Source organism: Nannospalax galili, unplaced genomic scaffold (assembly GCF_000622305.1).
Source record: "Nannospalax galili isolate Female #2095 unplaced genomic scaffold, S.galili_v1.0 scaffold679, whole genome shotgun sequence".
Taxonomy (NCBI): Eukaryota; Metazoa; Chordata; class Mammalia; order Rodentia; family Spalacidae; genus Nannospalax; species Nannospalax galili.
This window is the reverse complement of record NW_008343462.1, coordinates 226,824-245,743: the sequence shown is the minus strand read 5'-3', so window position 1 is coordinate 245,743 and position 18,920 is coordinate 226,824. Positions and strand designations below refer to the sequence as shown.

At 48.4% G+C, this 18,920-nt stretch overlaps 1 protein-coding gene across 9 annotated transcripts in view; it reads right to left on the bottom strand.

The window, feature by feature from the left end:
- The window catches only part of B3gntl1 (UDP-GlcNAc:betaGal beta-1,3-N-acetylglucosaminyltransferase like 1), an 88,372-nt gene that overhangs the window by 3,346 nt on the left and 66,106 nt on the right, over positions 1-18,920 (bottom strand). For 8 of the 9 annotated variants that reach the window (XM_008839649.3, XM_029566735.1, XM_017799782.2 and 5 more), the window contains 5 exons: positions 11,165-11,260; positions 9,898-10,022; positions 1,219-1,354; positions 1,060-1,128; positions 617-691 (listed from right to left, as the gene is read on the bottom strand). In XM_008839649.3, the coding sequence (XP_008837871.1) occupies positions 617-691; positions 1,060-1,128; positions 1,219-1,354; positions 9,898-10,022; positions 11,165-11,260 (501 nt within the window). The remainder of the gene's footprint in view (positions 1-616; positions 692-1,059; positions 1,129-1,218; positions 1,355-9,897; positions 10,023-11,164; positions 11,261-18,920) is intronic. The other variant, XM_017799783.2, reaches the window with a different exon arrangement.

The window sequence follows — 18,920 nt, the reverse complement described above, 5'->3', positions numbered from 1 at the left end:
CCAGGGCCATCCTGTGAGCAGTGTGTACTGTCATTGCTGTCTGTGGCTCTTCTGAGCTTGGGCAGCACTGCATGGGGGAGTAGTTTGCTCACCTGCTTGGGACGTTGTTCTTAAGGAAAAGCTAGTAAGTAACGACTCAGTGCACATCTTGTACAGTAAAGCTCTGTTTCTGGGAGGCTAGGACCTAGGCCATGAAAAAACACACAAACACACACACACACGCCTTGCTGTTTCCGGGGGCTAGGACCCAGACCTGGTCTAATTGGAAACTGTTTGGAGGCTGAAGTCTCACCTATGTCCACCCTCCCACCAGCATGGCCACCAGTTGCTGTCCCCTCGGTAACCCAACAGCTATGATGGACGGCTGCAACTGGAAGTTGGGCTGTCCTCTGCCCATCCCAACTGAGAACCTCATCCATCAGCAAGAGTAGAGGGTGCTGGTGACCCAGCTCAGGGTGCAGTTATGGCCACGAGGCAAGATCTGGCTTACCAAAGGGTACAGGGCCCTGTGCTCATGATCAGGTCTTGTCCCTGGCTTTGGTCATATGGTGAGGGTGGGAAGACTGATACACAGAGCCTGACACTCAGGAGCCGCACAGCCACAGGCAACACTCACCAGCTTCACGCAGATGACGAAGGGCGGCTGGGCGGCTCGGAAGTGCAGGATGGGAACCTGTGGCTTGGGCCTTTCCTAGAGAGATGGTGCCAGTTGTAAGTCACTAGGACACCACACAGAAGGGACCCCTAGGGCCTATGCTGACCAGGGCTCCTAACTGTAGCTGGTGTCCAGGTGCAAATGGGGGTCTTGAGCCAATCAGGGAAAAATGGATGGATGTGCCCATCTCTGGCACGCCTTCTAGCCACATGCAAAACCAACCCTGGTGGGTCAACCTTGAGACCCAGACCACAGGAATATGTAAGGTTCTCCCCAAAGGGGCAGGCTCTCAGAAGTCCTGTAGACCTTGGAGAGCTGGGGCTGCACCTGCAGGGCAGAGCCCAAGTGTATCTCTTGTGTGGATGGCCCTTCCCTGGAAGGTGCCCTGTACTCCTGCCACACACCTGAGAGTCTTCATGACAGTAGAAGCCCTTCTTGATCTTGTTCTCATCCACGTCACAGAAGGCCACAACCTGGGGGTGAATATGAGCCAGCAGATCAGATGGCTGTGGGGTGGGGTGCATGATGGGGATGGTCAACAGGACTGAAGGGGAGGGGCCTACCTTGCGCCGGCTGGCTGCAGATAGGCTGCGGTACAGCCTACGCCCCTGCTTGCCCGCATTCCAGATGGTAAAGGACTCCCAGCCAGGCAAGGCCTGTTCCTCCAGGAAGTGGACACGGTGAGTCCAGATGGTCATCCTGAAACCAGGAAGAAGAAATAGCTAGGGCTGTCGGCCAAGTGCCAAGTGTCGTCAGCTCCAGAGCCACCTCGCCCTCTCTCAGCTCTGAGGACACACGAGTGACATGTATACTTAAGCTTACCCTACTTGGTGAGCACTCCAAGTCTAGATCATATCTGAGGGAGATCTGGCACTATGTTCCCACACTGCCCGCCATAACTAGAGGTCACCAGGAGTCATCATATAGCCACCATGCCCTTTGAGAAGCCTTGGATCCCTCAGGCTGGCCCTGCTCTCCAAGTAGGACCCTGGGGGATATAGGCCAGATGGATGGGACCTCTCTATAGCTGCCACCTCCATCACATGGTTGGCTCCAGTATCTGGCTGGTACTGTGGTAGTTGGAGGGAGGGTGAGGGTGGGTGCAAAGGCCAGATTGACAACAGGTGTCTTTATTACTGTCTACCTTATTTTTAAAGACAAGGTCTCTAAAATTGGAGCTCACCAATTCAGCAAGACTGCCTGGTCAGCAAGCCCCACAGATCTCTGTCTCTGCCTTTCTAGTGCTAGAATTACAAATGTGTTGTCATTATTTACAGCTTTTTATGTGGGTGTTGGGGGATTGAACTTGGGTCCTTACATTTCTACTGCCAGCACTTTTCTGAGCTACCTTCTCAGGCCCCACACCCAGTTCAGTGAAGTTAGGTGTACAAGAAAAGTTGGCTGTCTCTCTGGCCCCAAATTCTAGACATCAAGCCAGCTCTTATGAATTAGAATATCAAAAGGGAGTTGCAGTGGACCTGACGACCCAGATCCAATTTCCTAGAAGTCACCACACACAGAAAGGGCTGGGTAAAGTTGCATTCATACTAAGAATGAACTGTCTCAGGGCCCCTTCTCTTAGTCAGTCCCAGAGATATCCCTTTCTGGGGACAGGCAGACTTGTCCCGCCCCACCCCTCCCCAGGCAGTGGGCCTATCTCCTCATGCCCCCTGAACTCTAGTCACCTGCTGCCCCAACCCTAGCACCCTGGATCTGTGGGTGGCACATCCCTTGCACTCAGGGCTACAACTTGCTCTATGCACAAGGAGTGGCCCTATATGTACTGGGCTGTCAGTTTGTGTCACTACCCACATCACAGCATGTTTTGCCTGCTTAGCAGCTTGCCTGAAGCTGCCCACATTAAACATTCTAATTAGGGTTGTGCTGAGCTCAGTGACTTTGGTAGGGGATTCTCTAAGGTTCTAAGGACCACATAGGTAAATAGTGTCCTAATCCTGAATCCCACCAGTCTCTTATGGCTGCAGTACCTCCTTTCTGAGAGAAACTCACAAACAGGAAACACTTCAGTCCCACATGGTGCACCTAACTGTAGCCACACACGGTGCACCACACACACAGCTTTTTTTTTTTATTTTTTTTTTGGTTTTTTTGAAACAGTGGCTCCCTGTAGCCCCAGCTGTCCTGGAACTCACTATGTAGACCAGGCTGGCCTTGAACACACAGAGATCCGCCTGCCTCTGCCTCCCAAGTGCTGGGATTAAAGGCGTGCACCACCACGCCCGTGATACAATCACAGCTTTTTATTGTCCAAGGAAATGGAAGAGCCTAAGATCAAGAACAAAGACCTCACAGCACAGGCTTCATGCAAGGGTGAGCCCTCTCACCTGGGGAAGGAGCCCGGCTTCTGACAAAAGCCCTTTGGATTCCTATCCCTCAGAGCGCCTGAGAGATGGTTCTAGACAATCTCAATATGGGAGCAGAGGGCGGCTGAGCAGGTTCAAAGGTAGAAGCAGGACATACCCTTTGGGGCCGTCTACCAGCAGAGGAATACATGAGACATTGCACATGCCTGTCTGCTCCAGTCTATCAGGTGTGGGTGAAGAGTTCAAAAAGCAGGTTCCAGGCACAGGCTGGGCAGCACCACCACCTGCTTGGACCCTGTGGTATGCCAGCAGGCTAAGCTCCAACCCCTTCCTGGCCACAAGTGTTCCCTTCTTCCTCTACCAGGGGCTCTTGCAGGAGACCTGTTTGGATGCAGCCCATACCAGGGCTTAGGGCTATGCCCACCCAGGAGACAGATGAGGTGCTACCAGGTCCCCTCCCCATCAGCTCAGGCTCCCAGAGGAATGTCCTTCCCAGATATGATCTGCGGGTCACTTGAGAGCCTATCCCCATAGCCTTGGTAACTGTCAGTGCTTGAGCAAGGCTTATAATATGCATACAAGCCTGTGTGAGCATATATGCAGTGTGCACGCATATGTGCATTTCTACAGGCACGTGTGTGCATGTTCACAGGTGAGTGTATGTGTGCAGTGAGTACACATGTGCACTTCTGTGTACATACCCATAGGTGAGTGCATTGGGCAGTTAAACATGCATTTCTGAGTACATGTGTTTGCATGTACACAAGTGTATGCAGCAGGTAAACAAGTTTATTTCTGCATACATGTGTATTTCTGTATACATGTGTGTGAACACGTCCAGAGGTGAATGCTCATGTGTGAAAGAGCAACTCCTACAGAGAACTGTTGGGGACTAAGCCCAGGTGCTGTGCTGGTGACATGCTGCCCACATGCTGGCTGGGTCCAATGGGTCTCCTGGGGGAGAAAATCCCACTCCTGCCCTGCTACCATGAGGTCTATGTGACAGGATAGTGGGTTCAACTGTAAAGTGAAGAACAAGCTCATTACCTGAAAAAGTGAGGCACTGTGGTTCCACACAGGCATTACAAATCTGTCCTCTACACAGAACCTGTGTCTTTGAGGCCCTTGGCCTCCTGAGGGTTTTGGGTTTTTTTGGGGGGGGGTTCTTGGCCAGGGATGTAGGTAGTTATAGGAGGGGTAGGATGGAGAACCTGCTAGACATCTGAGCCCTGTTAGGAACATCCCACACTGGCCTTGCTTTTCTGAGGAGTCCTGCCCATCTGGTGCCTGGTACACTTCTTCCTGATAAGCGGAGGCCATGACTTCAGCTAGGTGACTGGTTTTCCTGGACCCATACACCTGCATTTCTGGGACTTTCTGAGAAGAGGTTGCGGTACCTGACTCAGCACTGCACTAGCCCACAGGAGTCTCAGGGAGAGGGGTCCTGGTAGGAGAAGAAGGCATGGCCACTTGTCAGCAGCATCTCCAACTAGAAAAAGGAACTTACTCAGCCTTACTGAGAGGAGCACAGGGCCAGGCCAGCCCCCATGGACGGCCAAGGGACAGCCTACCTGTCCTGCTGGTGCCACAACAGCAGTCTTGGGCAGCCCCAGGCTGGATGCTGGGGTCAGGACATTGGCGATATCATGTTTGGGCTCTTCACCCCTGTTCTGAGGTGCATTTTGCTGCTATACCCACACGCGAGGAAAGCACCTTATCTGCTTCTCTCCAAATATTTGATAAAGCACAAACCTAGCATCATAGTGCTAGGAGAACAAGGTCAGAAACACATTTCTGTACAGACCTCAACCGTAATGCTAGGAAGTACACAGCTTGCAAAGTACAGGCAGCACATGTTTAACAAGAAGCTAAGCATACTGTCTGTGAGACACATACATCAGTAAAAAGCAGAGGGTGAAATTACCACATACTAGGTTTGGGAGCTCACAAGTATGAGTAATGTTTGGTTTCTCCTATGCATCCTTTTGTGTCTGGAGTTTTTCACACAAAAATGACAAATGACACAAACGCGGGCCATTCTCAGCTTAAATAAAAAGCAGAGAATCAAGGCCTTGCCACCTGAGGACTTGTGATAGTTTGGACAAACACAACTCTTCAGTAAGCCTCGGGTTATAATTAAAGCTGTTATCCCAGGAGGAGCTATGGCTCACAGCGCAAAGACTTTAATCCAACACAGAAACTCACATTAGATCACTTATTTTGAGCTGTGGGTGGCAAAGCTTACCGTGCAAACAGAAAAGAACAGGCTCTGCACACATAGGCTGCTATTGAGTGGCAGGATGAGGGCCTGCTGGGTGGGCTGCTGTCACCACCCAGGTGACTGCCTCAGCAGACCAGCATGGAAAGGATCCCTCACATCAACTCCTGCATGATCTCGAGGCAGTGCACCTGGCACAGCCTGCAGGATGGTGGGAGACAAGTGTGCACTGTTAGGGTCAGCCAGCAGAATCAACACCACGAACACCTGCAGCTTGGTACCCAGTGGGAAGGGATTCCATCCTTGGAGAAACAGTGCCATATGTTCAAATTGTAATTCAGGGGTAGCTCACACCAGGTGAAGCACATGAATCTCAAGTGTGCTGGTTGGGGGTCAGAGATAGACAGTATCTGTGTGCCCCACACCCCACAATCCTCAGCGCAGTCTCTTGAAGAGTGAGCAAAGGTGGAACAAAGTGGCCCTGCTTGTGTGTCTAACTTCTTTTACTAATCGTGTGTGTTTTTAATATTTTATTATTTTTATTTTATGTATATGAGTGTATTGCCTGCATGTATGTGAGTGCACCCATGTCATGCAATGCCGTGGAGGTTGGAAGAGGGCTTCGCATTCCCCTGGAACTGGAGTTAAGGACGGTTTGAGCCGCCATGTGGGTGCTGGGAATCGAACAAGGGTCCTCTGCAAGAGCAGCCAGTGCTCTTAAGTGCTGAGCCATCTCTCCAGCCCAACCATGCGTGTTTTATATTTAATCCTGTTCCTATGTTCCTCAGTGGTTTTATTTACGTTTTAAGAATTTATCATTCACCTGAAGATGGACATTTGGGGAAGAATCCAAATGTTCTTGGCCTTTTCTTCTTTTTGTGTTGCTGAACTACAAGTGTGTACCCCCACACCTGGCTCAGTACTGAGAGTGTGTACCGTCATTCCTGGCTCAGTACTGAGAGTGTATACCCCCACACCTGGCTACTCAGCACTAGGGGTGTGTACCATCATTCCTGGCTCAGTACTGGGGGTGTGTACTCCCACATCTGGTTCAGTACTGGGAAGCTGCAGTGCTGGGGATGAACCCAGGGCCTGTGCATGCTAGGCAAGCACTCTACCACTGAGCTATACCCCCAGTTAATGGTATTCTATGAGCATTTAATTGTTTTGGGGGTGTTTTTTTTGGTCTTTTTGAGACAGGGTCTCCCTGTAGCCCCAGCTGTCCTGGAACTATGTAGACCCAGGCTGGCCTCAAACTCACAGAGATCCCCCCGCCTCTGCCTCCTGAGTACTGGGGTTAAATGTTGGCCCCCCCCCGCCTGGGGGAGCATTTAATTTTTTTTTTTTTTTTTGTCAATTTGAAGCAGGGTCTCCCTGTAGCCCCAGCTGTCCTGGAACTATGTAGACCAGTCTGGCCTTGAACTCACAGAGATCGCCTGCCTCTGCCTCCCAAGCGCTGGGACTACAGGCGTGCACCACCACGGCTTTAATTTTTATAAAGTCCAATTTATCCATATTAAATGGTCACCCAGTTTGACATATTTGAGTTTTGCCCCCGATGTTTTCTTCAGCATGCTTTGTGGTTCTAGGGGCTTCTGTGTTTAAATCTAAGACTTCCTTGAATTAGCTCTGCATAGTGAGATGAACTGATTCACCAGTCTGTAAGGATGTCACATCCCTTGTCCAATTGTTGAAAATATTCTTCCCTCCACAAGTGGCACTGGAGATGCTGGGAGATCAGCTCCCTGTTGAGGGAGCTTCCTGGTCCTCCTTGACTGACCTGTCTTTATGATATAGCTAATCCTCCAGATGGAGGGGCTCCCAGCAACCCTGAAGACATTCCTGCTAGCGTCAACTCTTCAGAACTATTTAGGCTGTTCAGGGTCTCTTGAATCTCCATGTGACCCTCAGAACCACAGGACCTGTTTCTGCAGTGCTGCTGGTTCTTTTACTACAGGAGAATGGATGCCGTCAAGTACGGCATCTCCAAGTCTCCTGGTGCAAGCCAGCAGTTCGTCTCAGTGTTCAGTGTGGAAGATACACATATACATTAGTAAATTTATTTGTATTTTAGCTTCAATGCCATTGTACTTGTTTTTTGAAGCTGCATTTTCCAGTTGTTCACTGCTAGTCTATAGACATGTTTCCAGCTCAAGCTGGACTTGGGTCTTGGCAAACTTACTGAATGATCAGCCATCTACAAATGGTGACATGCACCTCAGTGCTGTGATGTCTGTATTCTTTGGGTTCTCTGCTCACTATACCGGCCTCCAGTAAACGGACGTGTAGAAGATGAGCGAGCAGGAGCCCACCTTGCTCCTTGTCTTGGGGTGAGTGTTCAGTCTCCCAGGAAGCGTGAAGTTAGTTGCAGCTTTTGTATCAGATTGAAAGAATTTTTCCTTTTATTCCTAGTTTTCTGAGATGTTTTGGGCAGTACTAAGGATTGAACCCAGGGCCTGAAGATGCTAGTGTGCTGCCACTGAGTTATATCCCCAGCTCAGAGTTTGCTCAGATTAAAAAAAAAAAAATTAATTAAAAAGTCTTGTCACACTCTTGTTCTCTAGCCATCGGGCTGGTCCTGTGGGCTTTCCCCTTCCTTTTGCTCACCACACTAGCTGAGTTTTGAAACAGGCTGGTAGTCTTGCTATCTATCCACTCACACGCACAGCTGAACCTGGGTACCTGAAAACCTGATGGAGGCTTGCATCAGCTTAGTGAGAGATGCTGGTCTGTAGTTCATTCTCTCCTAACACCACTGTGCACCTGATGTCAGGACCCAGCCTTTCCATGGACTCCGTCTTCCCCCAGCATGGCTTCCACTTCTACTTCTGGAAGAATGCTGGAGAAACCAGTACAGTGTCCTCCTCAAACATTGGAAGGACACATCAGTAGGTCCTCTGGCCTGGCTTTCTTTGTGGCAGGTCTTAAATTACTAAATTAATTTTCTTTTACTTTTTGGTTAAATGTCTGTGAGTGGATAGTATTCGTAATTCTGTATTTTCTTTTCTTTCAAAATCAATCTTGTTGGTTTTCCCAGTTTCTGTTTCTTCCAAAAACAATGTTCCATCCTTGGGTTTCTCCTGATTCATCTGGTCTGCTCTGCTGCTGTTTTACTGTCCTGGAAGGTGGGGGTGACAGTGGTTTCAGTCGTGCCTTTACAACCCTAAAGTGATACCATAAGGCCTGTTAGCTTTGATATACAAAGTTCTGTCAGTAACTCCTCTAATTTCCTTTGTGGTTTTCTCTTGGCTGCTTAATTTCCAAATATTTTAGGTTTTCAAGATCCTCACTGACTTCTAACAGAATGCTGTGGTTGCTGTAGGTCACATGTTTTAGTCCTACCAAAATTCCTAGGTTAAATCTTCCCCAAGAGATGGGACTGAGGATGTGAGGTCTTCAGTAGATGACCAAGTGTCACCCTAGAGTCTAAACATTTGAAGGCACAGTGGGAAGACACTGTCTTTGACCAGTCTTCAGAGCCTTTGGAAACAAATGTCCACAGTCAAGGCCTGCCAGCTCATGACACTCTGTCACAGCAGCCTGGGTGACCCTGGAGGACTAAGACAGTGGCCATGACACATCCTACACAATCTGAGTGTGCCAACTGGGTCTCACTGGCCAGCAGGGCTACTGCAATCTTCTCAGTCATCACAGATTTCCAAGCGTTTGCTCAGCCAGTGATGGGGAAGACCAGTGAAGTCCGCATGCTCACGATGTACCTCTCTGTGGGTTTCAAGCCTCAGAGGCCTTCAGGATTTCTGTGTCCTCTGAATGTTCTCCTGGGTGTGGGTCCCAGCACTGTGTCTGCCTCCTGACAGCAATTCCTGCAAGACAAACCTCTACAGCTGTGATGAAGTTCAGGCATGGCAAGGGCAGGTTCTGTTGCACCAGAAGCCAAGTCTTGTGTCTGGCACAGGTCCACAGTCCAGGGACCCCAGCACTAGCTGGATGCTAGGATCTAGAGCTTCGGTGGTGTCAGACCCCTCGGAGGGGATTCCCACTCAGGCAGTTTCATCCAGGCCAACAGCATAGCCATCACGTCCTCCAAACTGCAAGTACATGACTCCAGGTCTACCTCTTCAACCATAGGGTACCCATGGGCCATTTCTTCCAGGGATAGTCTCCCAGCCACAGCTCACCTGTGGCTGGCACACGTGTCTCACACAGTACAGACTGGAGAATCGCAAGTTCACCTTCTTTTACCCTAAGTGCCCTTTCCCTTCAGCTTGGCCCCAGAGCAGCCCTGTGAGCAAGCCCAGTCCCACATCTTCAATCAGCAGATTTAGAGGGTCAAGGATGACCAGCCAGCTAGAAAAAAGCAAGGGGGTCAGCTGTGGAAGCCCCTCCCACCATGTTTTTTTTTTCAGCCTATCAGACCTACCTCTTGGGCCTCACGGTGAGCCTTGCCAGGTTGGAGCAAGTGAGAAAAGTGACAGTGAGCCTTCTGATGACCCAAGGCACAGCCTTTACCTCACAAAACCTAGTGCTTCCTGAGCCCTGGGGGTCAGAGCAACCAGCAGCCTCAAAAGACTTCCTTCCAAGGTACCACAGTACAATCCGAACCCACCCTTACTGCCTCAGTGGGACACCCTGTGTCCCACCATTCTGAGCCTCACGAATGATCTGGGCCTGGCCACACCAGCACCTCACTTGTCCTTGGGCCTCACAGATGTTCCCAGAACTTGATGTGACCTACTTACTCAAGGACAGAGTGTGTGGCAGCATACAGGTGGTAGCGGTACAGGAGCAGGCTGTGGTCCACCCGGAAGACGCCACCTCCCTTCCTGAGATGTTCATAGAAAAAGAGCAGGTCCTCTGGCACCCCCTGCAAAAGCCAGAGGACAGTGCTTACCATGCTGTGTGCTGACCCAGGTGAGATGATATGGAAGGAGGCCTGCTGGGAGCCCAGTGTGGTAGCACTTGTGGTCCCAGCTATCTGGAAGGCTGAGCTCAGAGGATTGCTTGAGCCCAGAAGCTGGCACATATCCTGAACATCACAGCTATACCTCACCTCGAAAAAACAAAAGAATCCACTCTGACACTCAAGGATGCCCTCAGTGAGATGCTGAACCGGGGAGGGATGGTGGGTCAGAGATGGGGGAGCAGAGCTTGAAAAGGGAAAAGTGCCCCCACCACACCAGAGCAGTCTGGAACAAGACTGCACTTCACCACCAGGGGCAGAAGGTGGCGACGTCAATCCAGGAACCAGGAAGCAAGCAGAAGAGGCAGGAGCAAGGTGAAGCCCCACTGGCCCCAGGCAGGACTAAACCCTGCCATGGTGGAGATTCGCATCCTCCTCTACTATAACCAACACTGACATACTGAAGCAAGCCTTTGCGCTACATCATACCCCCACAAACAGAGGAGGACATGGGGGGGCATTTTGGACTAGAAATCCAATAGCTATTCAAGCTTGGGCCCCAAAGGAAGGGTGGATACAAAATGATTTGAGGAAAGCTGATGTATACCCAGCCCAGGCTGGGGTCAGGCTCACAGGTACAGAGATGCTGTCTGGCAATAAGAATCTTCACCACTGCCAGGCAGGGGCTGGAGGACAGCATAGCTAGGAGGCCTAGTGACCAGCTCCCTGCAGGACACAACCTAGCCTGGCTCCCCATTCCCACAGACAGGTGAAGATGCCACCTCCACCCCCCACCGAGGGCCCAATTGGAACAGGCTCAAAACAACCCAGCCAACACCTTCTGACCTGCAGTTTCCCACCAATAGCTATTAATCCAGGATGAGGTAACCTGGGCCCAAAGCCAAGAGCTGCCAGAGCAGGTGTGCATCAGAGCATGCTCACTGAAATCCACTGCAATCAGCAGAGATGAGACACCTGTGGGTCCCATGGATTTCCTGAACCCCAGCCCCAGAGGTGCCCTGCAGGAGCCCACACAACAGAGGACAGGAGCCTCCCTCACTCAGGGGAACCCACAAGGAGTCCAAGCCCTACTGGTTGGCACTTACCTTTCCTCCTTCATCAAATGGGCCAACGTGGAAAAACCAGGCTCGAGAGCAGAACCAGGTGGGCATGATCACTGTGGGGCCATGTGAGGTGAACACCTAGAAGAATTAGCACTGATGCTATTAACAGAAAACAGCTTGTTTATGGGGAGATCCTGCCTCAAAAAAGGAAAAGAACAGCTTGTTAGAAACAACCTACAGTGTTTCCCATGTGCCATTAAGAAAGCAACAAAGGAATTTCATGTCCCTTCTTTGTAGGCATCCTACAGAGAATGGTCCACAAGATTGACAAGTGGAAATCAACCCAGTTCACCCCCAGATCCCTCCTCCGGGCTGATGCTCATGCTGAGTGTCATTAGGGACTCTAGTTATGCAGGACAGTGAAGCTGTGTGGAGAACACACAGTAAACAGGTTGCTTTCAGTTGCAAGAAAAGAAACCAGAAGCCCAGAAGGGAACCAGCAACAACCAGATGAGGCTGAAGGCAGAGCTTCTAAGGAAGACATAAACATCAAGACAGAAAAACCAAATCACCTCTAATGTCTGAGACTGAAAGAAGTCAGGTTTCCCACAAAAAGCCCAGGCAGGGTCTCTGGTGAATGCCGCGAAATGCTTAAAGCATACCACATCTTCACAAACTTCCAAAAACGTGGGCAGAGACTTCCTAACTCATACTATATAACCAACATCACCTGATACCAAAGCCTGGCAAAAGCACCACAGGAAAAGCAGCACATGAATGTTTCTTATGAATGCAGGTACAAAAATCCAACAAAATGTTAGTAAACTGAGTTTGGTTGTCACACAAAAGGACCATACCCTGTACCTAGGTGGTATTTACCTCAGGATAAATGCACTATATACCAGAATAAGAACAAAACCCAGCACTTGGTCATGACGAAGCTATTCAAGCCAGGAGTGGAGGGAGCTTGCTTAGCCTGCTACAGGCTGCTTAGGGAACCATGCCTTACACACTGTGAAATGCTGGACGGGTGCCCCCAAGGTCAGGAATGAGATAGACTGTCTGCCCTCATCATCCCTGTTCACTGTGAATGGAAATTCTAGCCAGTGCAAGTGGGCAATAAATAAACAGACCCAGCTTGGAAAGAAGCTACTTGTAGATGACATGATTCTAGCACTCCAAAAATGAATTTAAGAAAACACTTCCAGGCTGGGGATGTGGCTCCCTGTTGGTAGAATTCTTGCCAGTTTTCCCAGCGCCACCTGTTGAAGAGGCCGTTTTCTCCAATGTGTGTTTGGCACATTTGTCAAAAGTTATCTGTGCTGTATGGGCTTTCTGTTTAGGTTTGGGGCTACCGAGGGTCATTTGACCTTCCACATGAGTTTTAGGATTTTTGTTGTTCTTTGAAGAATGTCATCGGAGTTATCAGCAGGGATCACAGTGAATCTGAGGACTGCTTTCATGAGAAAGCCATTTTTAAATATTAATTTTGCCAATTCATGAGCAGGGGGAAGTAATTTCATCTTCTAATGTCTTCAATTTCTTTGTGGTTTCAAAGTTTTCACTGCAGAGGTCATTCATCTCCTTGGTTAGGGTTATTCTTAAGATATTTCTTGAAGTTGTTCTGAATGGGATCTCCCACACCCCGATTTCTTTCTCAGTAGATTCATTATTGGTATATAGAAAAGCTATTGATTTAAAAATAAATTTTTTTTTTTTGGTCTTTTTGAGACAGGGTCTCCCTGTAGCCACAGCTGTCCTGGATTCACTACGGAGACCAGGTTGGCTTCGAACTCACAGAGATCCGCCTGCCTCTGCCTCCTGAGTGCTGGGATTAAAGGCATGCACTACTATGCCCGGCTAAAATTTTAATTATTTTTTATGTATTATGAGTGTATTGCCTGCATGTGTGTGCATCCGTGTCATGCAATGCCCGTGAAGGCCAGAAGAGGGCGTCAGATCCCCTGGAACTGAGGTTTCAGTTGTTAGCTGCCATGTGGGTGCTGGGACTTGAACCCAGGTCCTCTGCAAGAACAGCCAGTGCTCTTAACCTCTGAGCCATCTCTCCAGCCCCAGAAAAGCTACTGATTTTTATGTTGATTTGTCTTCTGCTACTTTGCTCCAAGTTTATCAGATGTAAGAGTGTTTTGGTGGGGTCTCTGAAATACAGGATACTGTGTCTTATTTATATCCCTTTTTCTTTCTCTTGCTTTAATGCTCTAAATAAGATTTCAAGCATTATATTAAAAAACAATAGAGAGTGGACACCTTTGTTTCATTCTCAATTTCAGAGGAAATGCTTTCGGTTTCCCCACTCAGTCTAACAGTACAGCCATAGCCATGGCACACAGCCCTTTTACAGTGAGGCATGTTTCTTCCATTCGGGGCTCTTATGAAGAGATGCTGAACTATGGCAAACACTTTCTGGATCTATCGAGATGATCTCGCAATTTCTGCCCTTAAATATATGTGCTGTTACATTTACTGATTTGTATACTGTGTACCATCTTTGTATCCTTGGAATAAAACCAACTGTATCATAGTGTATGATCTTTTAAATGCGTTCTTGAATTTTGTTAGAAAGAATTCTGTTGAGAATTTTTGCATCTACGTTCATCAGGGAAATTGGTCTATAATTTGTGAGGCTAGGCTCTGCCCAATGCAGCCCTGCAGCTGGGTGGACAGCTGGGCCTGTGAGGTTCCAGGAGCCATTTTTGGCTTCCTGGTTATCCTTCCTCCTACTTGCCAAGTCCTGAGTTCTGAATTTTGAGATCCACATGGATATGCCAACGTTCTTAAATCCAGAGGCTCACAGTCATGTTTAGGTCCCTGCCCTGAGTGCCAAATTCTCTGGTGCCTGCAGCCATGTTGTCACCATTTGGGAGTCCAGGTTCTTTTCTTTCTTACTTGCCCAGTCCTGAGTTTTTAGATCAATACAGAAGCACCTATAGTCACAGAGACAATCATCTTGCATGATGAAACATGCCTCACTGTAAAAGGACTGCGTGATGAGGTTCCTCACATGGCCCAGCACATGTACTCAAGTCTCTTGGGAGCTCAGGCGCTTGGCCCCAATGCCAGCTTCCTGGGGTGCCAGATACAGAAAGCTTGGATGTCAGTTACTTTCTGGTCTTGAAACACTTCATCCTGTGCTTTCCTGGCTTGTAAGGTGTGATGGTTTGCATGAGAATGTCCCCCATAGGCTCCAAGTATTTGGACATTTTTGTCCCTAGTTGATGGCACTGTTTTGGGAGATCTTAGAAGGTGTGGCTATGCTGGAGGAAACACGTCACTGGGGGCAGACTTCTGGAGTTCTTAAGCCTTGCCAGATCTCAAAGATGTGTGAGAGCTTAGCTTCTACTCCTTCTCCAGCCATCTCTGCCACCATGCCTCCGCGCTGTGATGGACTCTTGCCCCTTGGAACAGTAAACTCTAAGTTGCTTTGGTCAGTGCTTTTATCATGGCAACAGAAAAGCAACTAATACAGTAATTAGTACCAGAAAGTGGGATGTTGGCTGTGCAGACCCTGACCGTGTGGGGTTTTGGAAGAATGTGGAAAGCTTTGTGTGCTGGACAGCTTTAGTGTCAACTTGACACATCAGGGTTGAGGGAGCCTCAATTGGGGAATTTCCTCCATAGGACTGGCCTGCAGCCATGTCTGTGGGGCATCTTCTTGATTGTTGGGTGATGTGGGAGGACCTGGCCCAAACCACTGTGGGTGATACCATTCCTGGGCAGGTGGGCCTGTGTTGCATAAGAAAGCAGGCTGAGCAGGGGCCAGGGGAACAAGTCAATAAGCAGCTATCCTTCATGGCCTGTGCTCTAGCTCCTGCCTCCAGGTTCCTGCTCTGAGTTCCTACCTTGGGCTCCTTGATGAACTGTGACCTGGGAGATGTAAGACAAATAAACCCTTTCTTCCCCAAGTTGGTAGTGGTCAGAGTGTTTTGTCACAGCAATGGAGACACAAACTAGAACACTTTGGAAGTTTGGACTAGAAAAGCGGTTGATTGCTGTAAGCAAAGCTTAATGGGCCATTCTAGTTGGAGCCTAGAAGAAAGTAATGCTGAGAGCAAAGTGGTACCAGAGGGAAATAAAGACTTAAACAGCAACTGGGATATTTTAGTAAAGAGTCTTGTTTTGATTGGAGTCTGCCCACAGCCCAAGAGCTTGCCTGAAGCTAAGTTGAAAAGCAACGGACTAATTTCTCCGGCCCAAGAAATTTTAAGACAGCCTAACAGAAATGGTGGCATAGCTATTAATGGTGAATATTACGCAGAACTACAGTGAAAAAGAGCAAATGGGGCAGAAAGAAATGCAGAATGTACAGTTAGGATTGAAATAGAGCACTAGGGGGGCTGGAGAAATGGCTCAGCAGTTAAGAGCACTGACTGCTCTTGCAGAGGACCCGGGTTCAATTCCCAGCACCCACATGGTAGCTACCAACTGTCCTTAACTCCAGTTCCAGGGAAATCTGAAGCCCTCTTCTAACCTCTGTGGCATTGCACAACACGGGTACACTGACATACATGCAGGCAATACATTCATACACATAAAATGAAAATAATAAATAAAAAAATGTTTTAAAAAAAGAAAGAGCACTAGGAAGATAAATGTTGGAGCTGAGGTGCATGCTAGAGAGGACCCCTTTGATAAGGAGATTAAAGTGATTAAGTAGGGGCCTAGAGATTTACACTTAAACAATGGAGAGAGTGCCTCCAGGGCTAGATTACACCCAGCTAAGTCTCCAACTTGTGAAAGGAAAATGCTGCAGGGACCACTGAAGAGAAAAGCTTCTAAAATGGATAAAGCAGGCGCTGGGGTCCATCCCAAACTTGCAGCCAAACTTCAAAGTATCATTCACCTGGTGCTGGTTTTAGAGGCACGAAAAATGCAAGAGTGAAGGAATCATCAGTTCTTCCTCCGAGATTCCAGAGAGCCACCCGAGGCCAGGCACCATGCAGCAGGGGTGCTCCTGCATAAAAAAGGCCCCGATAAGCCATTGTGTGAAGCTGTGAAGGTGAAGCCTGGTTGGCAGTGGACCCCAAGATGTTTGAGATACCAGAACTGTGAGGCATCTGCCAAGAAGACCTGCATTCCAGGAGTGGTACCAGCCCAAGAGAGATGTATGTTGTACGCAGCAAAGCTGGAGAATCTGAGCCATCTAAGTTCTTTGGAAGTAAAGTCCCAGAAGTGAGACATGAAGCTACTGGATTTGGTGTTTGCCCTGGTGGTTTTCGGTCTTGTTTTGGTCCAGTATTCCCTATTTCTCTATTCCTCCCATTTGGAATGGGAATGTGTATTCGGTTCCACTGTACGTTGGGAGTATGTAATTTGTCTTTTGATTTTACAGGGGCTTACAATTAAGTGATTTTCCTGAGTCGCAGAAGAGACTTTGGACTGTGGACTTTTAAGTCGTATAAGACTGGCAATGACTATGAGGACTTTTACAGTTGGATTAAATGCATCTTGCATTTTATATGGTCATGAGCCTATGGGGCCAGGGAGTGGAATGTAATGGTTTGAATGAGAATGTCCCCCATAGGCTCCAAGTATTTGGACATTTTGTTCCCATTTGGTGACACTGTTTTGGGAGGTCTTAGAAGGTGTGGCTATGCTGGAGGAAGCACGTCACTGGGGGTGGGCTTAGAGAGTTCTTAAGCCTTGCCAGATCTCGAAGATGATTGCTCCTCCTTCAGCCACCTCTGCCACCATGCCTCCCCACTGTGATGGATTCTTGCCCCTTGGAACCATAAGCTAAATAAACCCTTCAATAATTTGGTCAGTGTTTCTATCGCAGCAACAGCAAAGTGACTAATACATAGGTTTCCACTGACAGCTCTGATGTTTTCCAATGTGCTTGACTTTGTGCATTGGGATTTTTCATGTAAAACTCTAATATTGTTTTGTAGTTTTGACATCTTGATTATGTGCTGAATAGAGGTTCTGGCCATGCCTACTTGAGGTTCTGACTGCCTCTTGGATACCCATTTCTTTCCTAATTTTGAGAAATTTTATGGTATAATTTTGAATAGATTCTCTATGCCTTTAATTTTTATTCCATCTCCTTGTGCTCATGACTTCTTTGGTTTTGTTTAAGAGCATAGAGATCTTAGAAGTGTGGTAATGCTTCATTATTTTTTCTTTCTTGATATCTAAGTATATTTCCTCAGCCTTGTCTTCCAGTCCTAATATTCTTTCTTCAGCTTGGACTGGTCTGTCGGGGACACGTTCCACTGTGTTTGAGTCACTGAGGTTTCATGTTCAGCACCCCTATTCCTGAACAGGTTTTGTTTTTTCTTTCAAAATTTCTGTTCCCTCACTGACTTTGTTGTTGACTTTCTCATCCATGGTGGTGACTCTCTTCTCTGGGTCCTGAATTAACTGCCTTAATTCATCATCTGCTCATCTGCATCATCTTTGAAATCACTGATCATTTTTACAAGTAAAATCTTGAATTATTCGTCCGGCACTTTACTCATTTCAGTATGTTAGGCTCCTTTAGAAGAGGCATGTTGCCTTGCTGTTTGTTTCTGTGTCTCAACTCTTTACTGAGTCAGCATCTGCTCTCCTGCTCTCCACACTGCTTCCCGGAACTCTCTCTCTCATCTGGTGGCAGGTAACTCCAGCCTCCCAACCTGCTCTTGGGCCCCCAGGGAAGCTGAGTCTTGAACAGGCTCTGTGGTGGTCTGAACAAGGGTGTCTCCCATGGGCTCCAAGTACTTGGACACTGGGTCCCCAGTTTGTGGCAGTTTAGGCAGAGTCATGGAACCTTTTAGAGGTGTGGCCACGCTGGAGGAAGCATGTGGGTGGGCTTTGGGCATTCTTAAGCCTTGCCAGATTTCCAGTCACTCTGGTTCCTGTACATGCTTGCAGATGTGAGCACTCAGTTTTCTGCTCCAGCTACCTCTATGGCCACGCCTCATGTGCCATTATGGACTCTAACCCCCTGAATAGTAATTGCAAATAAACTCTTCTATAAGTTGCCTTAGTCACAGTGTTTTATCACAGCAACAGAAGAGTACTAATACAGGCTCCCTCTCAAGATGGCACTTGGCCACTACCCCCCAGGCAGAGTGAAAAGTGGACTGACAAACTGTTCTCTAGCTAGTCTGTCCAAATGGAAACAGTCCCTCCAGCAGGGAAGAGGTAGGCTCCTAAGAATCAAGACGCTAACTAAACTTACAGGGCTCAGGGAGCAACATGATTCACAAGGTGTGTCCCCGGAGTTATAAAAGCAGTAAACTTAGGGAGATGAGGCTGCAGTAAAGCTGATTGTAAGTTGTGCAGGAAGCACCAGGGATAACAGCTTTTAAGAGCTGTTTAACCATGCTGGGATGGGCTTTCCAGTGAGGCAGCCACCTGAGTTGCCCACACTCCTGTAAGTAACCCCAACAAACTCACTGGTTCGCTAGACTACACTTGGGTGAATCCTTTCTTTGTCTTTGTGCTGTATCTGGGGTGGAGAATATTTTTTCATTTTTCCCCAAGAAAAGTCACACAGCGTGGTGCTAGAGGGGTCTCTGTCTAGAGGGGCTTGCTCTGCAGGCAGGAGTACCTGGCTTCCTTTCGGATGGAGTTTCTGTTACTCCTCCCCATCTGCGGGGCCCATGGCTGGAGCTGCTGCCATGGCTGAGTGCCCTTCTCTTTTCATTGTTCCCTGTGACTTCTGATGTGCTTCTGTCCCTCCTCTTTTTAAGTCTGTTCTTGTTATCCCAACTCTTCTTGTCCAGTGTCACACGGAGGCAGTTTCTGATCTATCGTCTTACCCCAAACCCTCTATTTCCTTAATTTCTTCTTT